The following is a 12,536-nucleotide window of genomic DNA, read 5'->3' as shown; positions in this document are numbered from 1 at the left end:
TACCACTGTACTGAGACAGGGGTATTTCCAACCCCAGTACCTGAAGCTTTATTACGTGTAGAAGCAAGGAACTGAACTGCTATGGGCCCCTTTGGGAACTGGTCCGATTTGGCACAGAAGGGATTCATTTGCACTGATGAGATTTTTAGCAGTTTTACACCTGTGTTGGACTGCAGGTGTTGACATTCCTCCTATTGCACCGCATGCATATTTGATTTTCATGTTTCCTTCTGGTCTTTTGCAACTTCTTATAGATCACTGTACTTTGTTTGTAGCTTGCTTTTCCAATTATACTGTGTAAATATAATGAGAATATATTTGCTCCCTAGAGATGCATTTCTTGTGCCTCTGGTTTTGTCTCGAGGAGTGTGAAAATGCCAGACCTCCTCACCCTTTCCAAAGCCAGCTCTGGCCACCAACCCCCTTGGGTTATGTAATCTCACAAAGAAGCACTCTAGCAGGCGGACTTCTCTTACCTTCTGACCTTTCATTCCAGATTCCCCGGGTTTTCCCTGAAAAAGAACAGCAAGCAATATAAGAGAAAAAGCTTTTCTGCTTAAACTTCACTGGCCCCTTGGATCCTGCCACAAAGACAGTCCTTCCAACAAATAAAGTCTGCCAGGCAGCCTAATAAGAGAAGCCCACTAGAAATTGGTTCCCAATTCTCAGCCCTGTTTATCTTCTACACTGAGCTTCTGCACCAGTTTGTCTAATTTAAGAGGAACGTACTATGCCATAGACTCAGAAAACCTTTCTACCTGCCCCAGGAATCACAGAATTGTAGAGCTGGAAGGGTTATCTAGTCCAACCCCCTGCAATGCAACATTTTCTTTTGCCTATGGGACCCACCTTCCCTCTAGCTCTATTGCCCCACCCCTTGCTCCTCTCCAAAGGAGGTCCATGCCAAGGGTCACTTACTGGTTTTCCAGGAAGCCCAGCACCAGGAAGCCCTGGCTCACCCTTCTCTCCTGGAGGCCCTGGAATGGAAACCATGGTCTCCCGACCTTCCAGAGAGGCAGGGCACCCGGTACAAGGTTCTCCCTACAGGGGAGAGAAAATGAATTGTGATACAAAACAGGGGGATGTGAATAAGAGAGGAGAGGGCCACAGATTGTGAGCAAGATGAAAGGCTCACTTATCTGAACAAGTTACTCAACCACTTCCATGCTTTGATACCAATTTGCTCACCTTTTCGCCTTTGACTCCTGAATCTCCAGTGTCCCCTTTGGTCCCTCGGACTCCCTAGAATTACAGGAGGAATGAGAAACTGCTGAGCTTTGAGTATAAGCACAGAATGAGAGGAAGGGTTGAGGAGAAGGAGGTGGGGCCCTTTCCTAGATTCGGAGAATTCCTTGTGGTAGAGATACATCATGGCATTGCGATTCATTAGAGTTAATTTGGAAGCATCAGAATGTACTGAAGAGCAGTAAGCCGCTTCTCTTCAAGCATGAACTGAAGCTTTTGAGCTTGATGCAATAAAAATCTTGAGGTCTAGCAGGTATGTTAGGGGACAATTCACCAGACTGTCTAGCAAGCAAAGTAAAAGACAAAGAAAATTGCACAGAGTTTCATATTTCATATTAAAGAACTGGATGTTTGGTACCCTGGTTTGTTGTTATTTCATCCTGCAGATCTGCAACTCTGTATTACTGTTTTTGTGTTTGTTACTTACCTGTTTCTCCCCCCCCCCCCGAGTGACAGTGACTTATTAACTCCCCCAAATCCCTTTATTATCTGACTTTGTTCCTGTTTTCATATCTTCCAACGCTGTACAGATCACAAAAGCCAGCTCACAGAGGGCAACCAACACACTCTAAACTTGCAGAGCTTTCTCATACTCACAGCTTTGCCTGCAGGTCCTACAGCTCCAGTATCTCCCTAGGTACAAAGAGGAACAGGTGAGTTGCTGAAGACAGAAAATGGCTGCAACGATGCTTAAATGATCTACCATCTTGAAACAAGAAAACTGCTGCTCAGATGAATCTGAAATAAGGGGGTCTTATTGTTTCACCTCTTGTATATTTATTTATTTATAAAATTTACAAACTGTATGTGGCCTGGACACACACACACACACACACAGACAGAGAGAGAGAGAGAGAGAGAGAGAGAGTAGAAGGCACCATGCATCTTTACAGAGGGATTATTACCCTGTGATAAAAATCACTGGATTCACCCTCAAGTTCTGGCTAATTACACTTGCAGTGGTACAGAGATTAAGCTAGGTATTCCAGAACCAGCCCTCTGACTTTCTCCTGAAAATTTGCTCTTACCTTTTCTCCTTTGAGTCCAGACAGCCCCGGAAGGCCATCTTTGCCCTGAAAGCAAATAAAAGAAAAGAAAAGTAACAAGAATCATTTCAGTGAAGGCAGTGGCGTAGCGTGGGGGGTGCAGGGGGGGCCGGCCGCACCGGGCGCAACATCTGGGGGTTAGGGTTATGGGGCGCAAATCCATGGGTTAGGGGGCGCAAATCCACGGGTTAGGGGGTGCAAATTACTTGCCTTGCCCCGGGTGCTGACAACCCACGCTACGCCACTAAGTGAAGGTGTTGGCAGAACCAGGAAAAGTTCTGGGTGTGGTTTTAACCAGGATAGTACCTTAAGATCAGACCTGCTCTCATTTGGAACATTCTATTCACACAACCAATCCAAACAGCTTTGAAACAAGCTTTGAAACTGCCACGACATCCCATCAAACCCTGAGGACTGTAGTTCAGTGATATCATCAAGAATGCTTCTCAGAACTAGAGTTCCGCAGGCTGAAGTGAAGAGGATTAAATGGGTTTGTACTGTGTAGACTTGCCTGTTCACAGAAACTGCCCTGGGGATTGCATGTGCTTTTCTATGATGAGGGCTAGAAACCCTTGTGTTATTTCACATTCTCATTTCAGCACTGCTACTCATTCCACCCTTGTTCTTCCCATAAATCCTTGCAGTGCCCTACACTAAAGGCAAGAGGCACAATGGCTCTATACTTACGGGAAGGCCAGGCAGGCCAATCCCTGGTGGTCCTGGTTCTCCTTTGGGTGCTTTCTGAAGGTGCTGGGCTGCAGGGCTGCATGACTGACACTGATCTCCCTTAAAGAAGAAGAAGCACAATGCTTGGTATTAGCGAGGAATAGCTCATTTCATACCAGTACAATGCAAATGGTGATACAGATTGCAGGATATGGTACAAGCCTGCTCCCCCACCCCAACCGCCTGCACCGTGGGAAAACTGCTGGTTTGGGACAGACATAGATGGGTAGATTCCAGTAAGCCTAAAATGCATGGGGCTCCTTGTTTACATGGATTACAAAATTGACTTTGCAGTAAGTATCATTTGTGGGTGTGGGGGTGGGTGCCTGAAATAATTTGCACAAAGGTATCCAGCAGTCTTGTAAATAACTACATGCCTAGTCACCTGCGGTGAGGAACAACTGGCTAAAGGCAATGAGATGGAGGAGTTGTGTAAAACCTGTTCCTTTTCATCAGCAAAACTTCATCATCACCTTGTTCAGAATGCAAAATTTACCCAACTTAAAATGCTCACTGTTTTTGGTTTGTTTGTTTACAAATGAAGCAGTATTTCCCTAAGGAGTTCTGCAGTTTGCAAGCTAAAATGAGAATCTGCAGGCATGCAAAAGATGCTGTTAGTTGAAGATTGCTTTCAGTCTAAGCCCTTGCCACTAATCACAACTAAAGCAGAGATGTGTGCAAGCACTCCCCAAAGGCTACAGAGAACTTTGGGCAAGCCCAGGATTAAAAGGAGAAGGCCTGCCTAGGAATTCCATTCACATTCACTCGAATGCATCTCATGATCAAGGACTGTGCTTTATCAGAATCCACAATTACATAATCCTAATTCAATTGAACACCAAGTAGAATCCCTGTGCAAATTTTCCTTGTACATCATGGGAAAGGCGAGGCAGGAGGTGGGAGAGAGCACACATGAGGACATTTGTGGTGGGGCTTATGTGCACAACCCCCCCCCCACTACAGAGTGTGACCCCTATTGAACCAAAGCAAAAACAGGGGTTAGAGATCATATAAAAAGGAAATGGCCACCTACCTTCTCCCCTTTAATTCCATTGATCCCAGGGTCCCCCTGAAGAATGATAAAAAGAAAAGGGAGAGGAAAGAATCAGAAGGCAATGGAAACGTTCATGCGACCAGCAACTGGGTGAGGCAGCTGAGCCTGGGTGGTGTTGGTGGTGCTGAGAGGGCATCAGCAAGAGATGCACCTGCTGTACCCCATCAATGGTTGCTTCAGTTTAGACAAAGCAGGAACATGTTACAGAATCACAGAATTGTAGAGTTGGAAGGGGCCCCAGGGGTCATCTGCTCCAACCCCCTGCAATGCAGGAACCACAGCTAAAGAATCCCTGGCAGATGCCCACCCAACCTCTGTTCAAAAGTGCTCCTGGATCCACACAGCTCACAGTCTCAACAGACCACAAGGGGCCACAACAACTGGCCCTCACTTGATTCCTCCACGGAATCGGTGTATCCTGGATCATGTCAACTTCCCATGCACTCATTTGTAGGTCGGCTTTGTGCCATTTCAGCTTTAATTTGAAGAGTGTTTTTTTATATATATAAAAAAGAATGAATATGCATTTTAATAGGTAACAAATTCACCTAGTGTCAGAAATCTGCCACAGTTCTTGAACCAGTGAAGTCAGACAGTGTCCTTCAACCTTGTGTCTCCAGATGTTGTTGGTCTACAGCCTCCACCATCCCTGGCCATTGGCTAAGCTGTCTGGGAACAATGGCAGGTGCAAGTCAACAGCATCTGGAGACCTAAGGTTGAAGAACACTGACCTGAAGGATGCCAGGTGGGGCATTCAGGCTGTGTGCCATCATCCAGTTCACTCTGTCTAGAGGAGGGAACTGCAGGGAAAACAGCCACACCTGCCAAGGAAAGATTCATGCCCAAAGGCTGTAGGTGGTATTATTCCATCACAACATCTAAGCTTCTGGGTCAAGGGATACCTGTTCTTGTTGGTTACAGGCCATCTTGACGGACATAGGAAGCTACCTGTAATTGGGTCAAAGCCCCGTGCTGGTCTGGCAGTGGCTGTCTGGGATATGAGGGAGATGGTCTTTTGTGTCACCTGATGCTTTTTAAACCAGAGATGCAAAGGATTCGACCCAAGGCTTTCTACAGGCAAAGCATGTGCTCTGACTTGGGTCTTCCCCTTGCTCTGCTCTTAATCTCACAGAAAGTGAATCTGACACCTACCCTGCTGCCTTTGAGTCCTGGAGGGCCAGGCTTGTCCTGAAAGAGAAAGGCGGTGGGGGAGGGAGGGAGGAGACCAAAGGAAATGCTTAGAACTCCAGGGTCCAATAACTCAGCAATTGCCCCACCAACCAAACACCTTTGCTTCTTAGAATCATAGAACTGTTGAGTTGGAAGGGACCTCCCAGGGTCATTTAGTCCAATGCAGGAATCTCCTTGTCTGTAACACCCTCAAGGGATAAAGCCTTCACTCAGTGACCTGGGACTCACCGATTTGCCCGGTTTCCCTGGAGGTCCAGGCTCCCCTTTGGGCCCTGGTTTCCCAGGGATGCTGACTGCATTGTTCCCATCAGAGATAGTGGGACAGACTTCACATGGGTCCCCCTGTTGAGAGACATTCAAGATGCTGTGAAGAAGATTTCAACTAAAGGAAGACAAAACAAAGACAACAGGGCCAAAGGGAAAAGGTCTCCATTGCTTCCTTCCACAAAATGGAAAGAAAATTATTTAAACAAAATGCATTAAGATGAATTATTCCTGAGACAAAACATAGTTAGATCCTCTTGTTCAGACAAGTAGTTTTTGGGAGGTGTGGGGGATGGAATAGAGGGAAGAGCAAATTAAAGGGATATAACTGTGGAACTCCTTCCCCATAATGGTGCCTGTTGCATCTTTACTGTACAGCTTTTGCCATATTCCTGAAGGTAAGCCTCTTTACCCTGGCCTTGTACAGCTTAAGCATTTTGCCTTCAGACACCCAACTCTTTTGCTGTTTATTTATCCTCCTCTGGTTGGAAAAGTTTTGCTTTTTTATATGTAATTGTAACTGTTGTATCTGTTGTTATAGCTGTATAGTATATTGCTATAACCTGACCTGGGAACCTATGGGAAGGGCAAGTTAGGTTCATTATTAGATGTGGTGATAATGGAGCTTGGTGGGGAGTGGGGTAGGATCCTCAGACCCTTCTCTGAAACCAGAGAATGCACAAGCTTTGCCTTGATCCGGCCTTCCTTCTACTCACCTTGTCTCCTTTCAGGCCTGGGACCCCGGGTTTCCCCTGCAGAGAAAGAAGGAAGGTTTCCATTTGTGATGCAACTCCTTTTTTGTACACTGCGTCCAGGTTTTTCTACACTTAAATGGTATATACATTTTATGAAACAAATAAACAAGCTCCTATGAGACCAGGAACTAGCTATAGCTAATGTGTTTGCAGATCAGGAAACCTGCAGCCTAAACTTATTCATGTGTATCTGGAAATCAATCCTAGGAAACTTCAATGGGAATTCCTGCCAAGTAATTGATGATGTCATGGGCCCCCAGTGAGGGACCTGGCTGGGCATAGGTGGAGAGGAGAGGAGTTTCCCATGGATGATCCTAGGAACTGACCCAGTGAGTAGGCACAGATCATGCCAGAGTCTTGGAAGCTCAATGAGCCACTTGGGGAGGAAGATCATGGGGAAGGACCTTCTGTGGGGGGAGGGGTTTCCCTACTCCATCTCTGCATCAGTCACCCCAGAGCACAGCTCATACACAGCATCCATCTCTGAAGTTGTCAGAGGCTGCCCCACCTACTCCACCCACTGCAGAGGAGTTGGTGATGCCTCGTCCATTGCCAAGGTAATAGAGATGCCAGCACAGGCATGAACAGACAGCTCTGCTTGCCACATTAAGTTGTGCTGCCCTGTTCCCATATAATAGGACTATAGGGGGTGTGCTGATTGTCAGATCAAAGGATGGCTGTGTTTCAGTCTGCATATTATTTCAGGAAGTGTGAATTATGTAGGTTTGCCCTTCAATGCAAACTGAACTGAATTTCTCCCCCATCCCTATAGTCATTGTCACAAAAATGATTTATTTCACCTTTACGATCCCATTCCACACAGGCACTCTGCCTGTCTTTTGAATGCCCCCTCAAAGCCTTCCCACAACCCCTCTGGCTTTGCTGTTTCCCGCCAGTCTTCCCCCACTGGCAGAAAGCTCAGCTGTTGAGCAATGTAGACTTTTAACAATCTAAGCAGCCCTTAGGGAGCAAGGGCTGGGCGTGGAACGAGGCATGACTTCATTCCCAACAGCTGCATTGGTACATTCAGTTTATTCTCCCTTTATGTCATTGTTTAAGTGTGACACTAAATGCCAAGTGGAGCTCCACAACAGAATGCTGCAGTACGTTCCTGGCACATGTGCGTTGCTTGAGCCTGCGGCATCGGCATCAAAGGCAGGTGGTTCGGCTCTGATTTGAATCTTCACGTCCAAAACGTATTGGCTTATTGTAGCTTTTTGGACATTTTGCATGCAAGCCCATAAAGCCTGAGCCCTCTCCATGATTGAATTGACCTGGGGGATAGCTCCACCTCTGGTCTGCTAAGAGCTACTGTGCCTCAGCACATTCCTCCTATCTGCAACAGGGATATGGCAGTGAACTACACCGTAGGATTGTTGTGTGCTACTCTCACAGCTCAACCTCAGCAGCGCAGTGATACAAGCAATAGATAACGTGACTGGGTTAGTTATAAGCTGCTCTCTGCACTTTAGCCAAATCCCCAGGCAGCAGTGGGGGGGGGGGGCTAATACCTCTGGACAACACTGCAAGTTTGTTGTAAACCATTCAGAAGCTGAACTCCACCATTCATTGTGAAATACACTTAAGGGTTGTCTTACTTCGCAAAAGCCTCTCCCAGCCTACAGTTTGTGGACAATGGACTGCATTTGCTTTGGAATTTGAGTTATTATAGGGCCATTTGAGAGATTTTTTTCACCCACCTAACACAGTTATCTCGAGTGTGCTTATGCCTCTCTCTTGCACACAGGTGGTATAGGTTTGTATCCAGCTCCATAAGCAAGAGGAGTTACAAATCAGTGTCATATACATATCATAAATAAACCCAGCAGCTGCCCAATAAGCAAGGTCCCACCCAGCTTCCCTGGCTGTCAGTCAGTGGTCACATGACCTGGGTGGAGAAAGCCTAGTCAAGAGCACAGAAATATGCAAAGCATGAGCCCCCACTCCTATGATGGGGGTTCTGGGATCTGCTGCAATTTTGTGGATCCTCCCCACTTTGCTTTGCTGGTTTACTCACTGAAGGAGGAACTTACTGGCTTTCCACTTGAACCGCCTGGCCCTGGAGGTCCTGAGTCCCCCTGGAAATAGAGAACAGAGAATAAGAGCCACGTAAGTAGGTCTGGACACAGCAGCCACGGACAAGAGAAAAAACTAGTTTTCTGGGACATGACAATCACTGGGACTATCCAAAGCTATATGCATGGTTATGCCTACCTTCTCTCCTCTGGGACCTGGTGGGCCACCGGGATCACCCTAGAATGAAAGCAGAACAGTTGGTTGTATTCAGAAGCTGAATGATCCACCAAGGTCATTGCTATCCCAAACAGGACCCAGAATATGTGCCACTTCTGCCGCTTCTTGACTCTCTCTTTCCAGGCACAGGTCTGCGCTTAAAAGCTCTGCATCTAAGAATTTGTTTTTGTTTGTTTTTTGCCCCGGGAATTTCCCCATGAAAACCAGCTCTTTAGCACCCAATCAGAGCAAACACCAATTCAGGCCTTCTGTAAATTGCCCCTTGCTCCAACTGACCTTTAAAGAGCAGGTTTTTGCGGACAAAGCTCTGGGGAAGGGGGAAAAAAGATGCCTGGAAGTGGAGCACAGGCCATGCCTGGGGAGCGTGAAGGAAAGGCAAGTGTGAATAAGGCCAAGGCCTACTGTGCCCATTACATACCCTGTATCCTGTATAACGTTTGAACCCATGACTATGGAAAGCATAACAGAGGGGAAGTTGCATTGCAGTCTTCTAAACACTCGTGCCCTTTGTTACCGTGTGTACATTTGGCATATTTCTATGTAATTTAACCTGAGTTTGACCTTTCCTTCATTCCTTCTATCTTGGTTATGGAGCTGTTAAATTATGCTGACAGGGTGGGAATGTGTGTACTTGCCCTTTCCCAAGCTGATCACACTCTCCTCCGTCCAGGCAAGCAAGAGGCATTATCAGAGTTCAAGGGACCATTCCAGCCAAAGGGGATATGGAGCAAGGCTGGTGAAGGTGGATGGGAGGGCAGGGGAAAGAAGCTGTGGCCAGGGAGGTGGGTGTTGCCTGGGGAGAGTCCCAAGGGCCAGGCAGAGAGGCCTGGAGGGCCACATTTTGTCCCTGGACCCGTGGTTCCCCACCTGATATGGAACCCTAAGTGGATGAGAATATATGAGAGACTGGACTCCCAGAGGTAGAGGCAGCTGGCTGGCACTGGCTGGCACTGGCTGACTGGTTGGGTGGTATCTGGGGGAAGATAAGAATGAATTGCACATACAGGCTTCCCCCAGGGCCCCTATTTCAGATTCCTGAAAAGCAGCTCCTCTTAGCAATTCTTTTCACAAAGCTGTCAGTGCTGTGAGCATTGTTTAGGCTCAACACCCACTGGCTGTTGCTCGATGTTTCTCCTGGCTGCCAGTGGCTGCGCTGGAACAGGACCAAAATTCTATAAATGCCTTTCTTTCTTTCTTTTTAAATCACTTTTGAAAAATAACCAAAACAAACACAAAAGACAATGAAAAATATCACCAGAGTGATGCTGTGGTTGGGCCAACAGCTTAACGAGGAACTGTAAGGCATTAAAAGGGTTTGTTTGCCCATGACACTGCAGGCGGTGCGAGTTTTAAAAAGAGCTCCAAATTCTGTGCCTAATTGTTCAAATTGAAAGCTTGCACATATTTTTGTTTGCACAATAAAATATGTAACCTAGATTTGGGTCAATCCATTTGCTCACATTTACTCTTCCTGACCCTCTGCTGTTCCTCGCCATTCCCTCGCCATTCCCTTCCCTTGTCTCCTGATGTTACCTGCCCTCTGCTATCAAAAGATAGATGTGAGCTCCCTGGGGCAGAGCTTTCTTCTTTGCACAGTGCTGTAATTCTCATCCTCATCATCTGCTGCTTGTCAGAAAGAGGGATAAAGGGGTAAAGCAGAACATCAGAGCTTCTCTCCTGGATCCCTGTGAAGTCCTGCTCAGCATCACCTGCTTCCCTTCATGTCATCTGACACTATTGCTTACATGTTTCCTAATTTATCTCCACAACCATAAGGAAACGTATTTTTAAAACTTAACAAAATCCTGTGGTTAGTGAGGGGTGCTATAAACAACCAAAGGGGTTTCTTGGTTATGTTTGGAAAAATTTAAAGAAGAACTAGGAAGCAGTAGGCTTGCTGCTTGGGGAAGTGGGGTGAAGAGTTAATAGGTAATAGAGAGGAGGAGGAACTATTCAAATCTTGTATTGCCTCAAGGGGGGTTATTTTTGAGAAGAAGAAATGATTATGAGTTATTTGTAGTCCAGGAGGTGGTCAAAGAACACCAAGCTACTTCCAATGAGTTCAGGTCTCCAGGGTCAGATGAATGAAAACCCTGCTTGCTATTACCCTTTAATAATTCTTGGAGAACAGGTGAGGTTGTAGAAGAGACCTGAGATGGGCAAATGTTGTCCTTGTCTTCAAGAAGAGGGGAAAGGAGCAACCAGAAAACTACAGACCAATTTGTCTGACATTAGGCAAAATTCTAGAACAGATTATTAAGTGCTTGTTCTGTGAACATTTAGAAAAGAAAGTATGGATTGCTAAGAGCTGCCACAAGTCAAGTATATCAAGAACAAGCCATACCAGGTCAAGCTTACCTCAATTTTTGATATAGTTATAAGTCAGGTAGATCATGGGAATGCCATGGACATAATAGGTCTTGATTTCAGTAAAGCATTTGACAAGGTCTCTCATAATATGCTTGTGGACAAGATGGTGCAATGTGGGCTGGATGATACTATTATTCGGTAGATCCACAGATGGTTGAGCTATCATGCCCAGCAAACGTTCATTAAGGGTTTTGCATAAAACTGGAAGGAGATCTTGAATAAAGTGCCACAAGGCTCTGTCCCAAGCTCTGTGAATGATTTCAATAAGGGTGCAGAGGAGATGATGCAAAGCCAAGAGGGATAGCTAAATAGAATCAAGATTCAAAATGATCTTGATGAGCTGGAATATTAGGCTAAAACCAATAAGAGGAAAATTCAACAGAGGCAAATATAAAGTCCTTCATTCAAGTGAAGGAATCAGAATCACATGTACAGGATGGGAGAGACTTGCTTGGTTTGGCAGTGGTACATATAAAAAGAATGTATGCACAGGGGGTACTCAAGGGCGCACAGTACTGGCACATCTTCTTCTTGTTGTTAAAAAGTGTGGCACTTTCTGTAACAACTTCATGGTGATTACCAGCACCTTTTTTTAAAAAAAAGAAAAAAGCACTGTCTATGCTCAGTCAAGAGCATAAGGTCAAACAGATTCCTCACTGCCCTTGCAGACAACTTCATTGTCCAGAAAGTGGGAGAAGCAACAAGAGGAACAGCCATTTTAGATCTGGTCCTAACCAATGTTGATGACCTGGTTAGTGGGGTAGAAGTGGAAGGATCATTAGGCGCGAGTGATCATGCTCTTCTGAAGTTTACTATACAGCGGAAAGGAGCAGCCAAGCATACTAGGACTCAATTTCTCGACTTTAAGAAAGCCGACTTCATAAAGCTTAGGGAAGTGCTGGGTGAGATCCCATGGACAGTAATATTAAAAGGAAAGGGAGTTCAAGATGGCTGGGAGTTTGTTAAGAGGGAGATAGTAAAAGCACAACTTCAGGCAATACCAATGAGACGGAAACATGGAAGGTGCCTAAAGAAGCCAGGGTGGCTATCTAAAGAACTTTTAACTGAGTTAAGATTAAAAAAGGATGTGTACAAAAAATGGAAAAGGGGGGAAACCACCAAAGAGGAATTCAAACAAATAGCCAGCACGTGTAGACACAAAGTCAGAAAAGCTAAAGCACAAAATGAACTCAGGCTTGCTAGAGAGGTTAAAAGCAACAAAAAAGGCTTTTATGGGTATGTTCGTAGCAAAAGGAAGAACAAAGAAACCGTGGGGTCACTCAGAGGAGAAGATGGTGAAATGCAAACAGGGGACACAGAAAGGGCTGAACTCCTCAATGCTTTCTTTGCCTCAGTCTTCTCCGATAAAGAAAACAATGCCCGACCTGAAGAATTTGGAGCAAATGATTCAGCAGAGGAAACACAACCCAGAATAACTAAGGAGATAGTACAAGAATACTTGGCTAGTCTAGATGTATTCAAGTCTCCAGGGCCAGATGAACTGCATCCAAGAGTATTAAAAGAACTGGCAGATGTGATTTCAGAACCACTGGCAGTCATCTTTGAGAATTCCTGGAGAACAGGCGAAGTCCCCGCAGACTGGAGGAGGGCAAATGTTGTCCCTATTTTCAA

The 12,536-nt window shown here is 45.7% G+C and overlaps 1 protein-coding gene across 6 annotated transcripts in view; it reads right to left on the bottom strand.

Annotated features, from left to right (window-relative positions):
* COL16A1 (collagen type XVI alpha 1 chain) overlaps positions 1-12,536 on the bottom strand; it is a 138,387-nt gene that overhangs the window by 49,558 nt on the left and 76,293 nt on the right. For all 6 annotated transcript variants that reach the window (XM_077931924.1, XM_077931920.1, XM_077931921.1 and 3 more), the window contains 12 exons: positions 8,496-8,534; positions 8,315-8,359; positions 6,243-6,278; positions 5,491-5,604; positions 5,224-5,259; positions 4,051-4,086; positions 2,979-3,077; positions 2,274-2,318; positions 1,843-1,878; positions 1,189-1,242; positions 919-1,041; positions 477-512 (listed from right to left, as the gene is read on the bottom strand). In XM_077931924.1, the coding sequence (XP_077788050.1) occupies positions 477-512; positions 919-1,041; positions 1,189-1,242; positions 1,843-1,878; positions 2,274-2,318; positions 2,979-3,077; positions 4,051-4,086; positions 5,224-5,259; positions 5,491-5,604; positions 6,243-6,278; positions 8,315-8,359; positions 8,496-8,534 (699 nt within the window). The remainder of the gene's footprint in view (positions 1-476; positions 513-918; positions 1,042-1,188; positions 1,243-1,842; positions 1,879-2,273; positions 2,319-2,978; positions 3,078-4,050; positions 4,087-5,223; positions 5,260-5,490; positions 5,605-6,242; positions 6,279-8,314; positions 8,360-8,495; positions 8,535-12,536) is intronic.

Source organism: Podarcis muralis, chromosome 7, assembly GCF_964188315.1.
Source record: "Podarcis muralis chromosome 7, rPodMur119.hap1.1, whole genome shotgun sequence".
Lineage (NCBI taxonomy): Eukaryota > Metazoa > Chordata > Lepidosauria > Squamata > Lacertidae > Podarcis > Podarcis muralis.
This window is presented reverse-complemented; position numbering and strand designations above follow the sequence as displayed.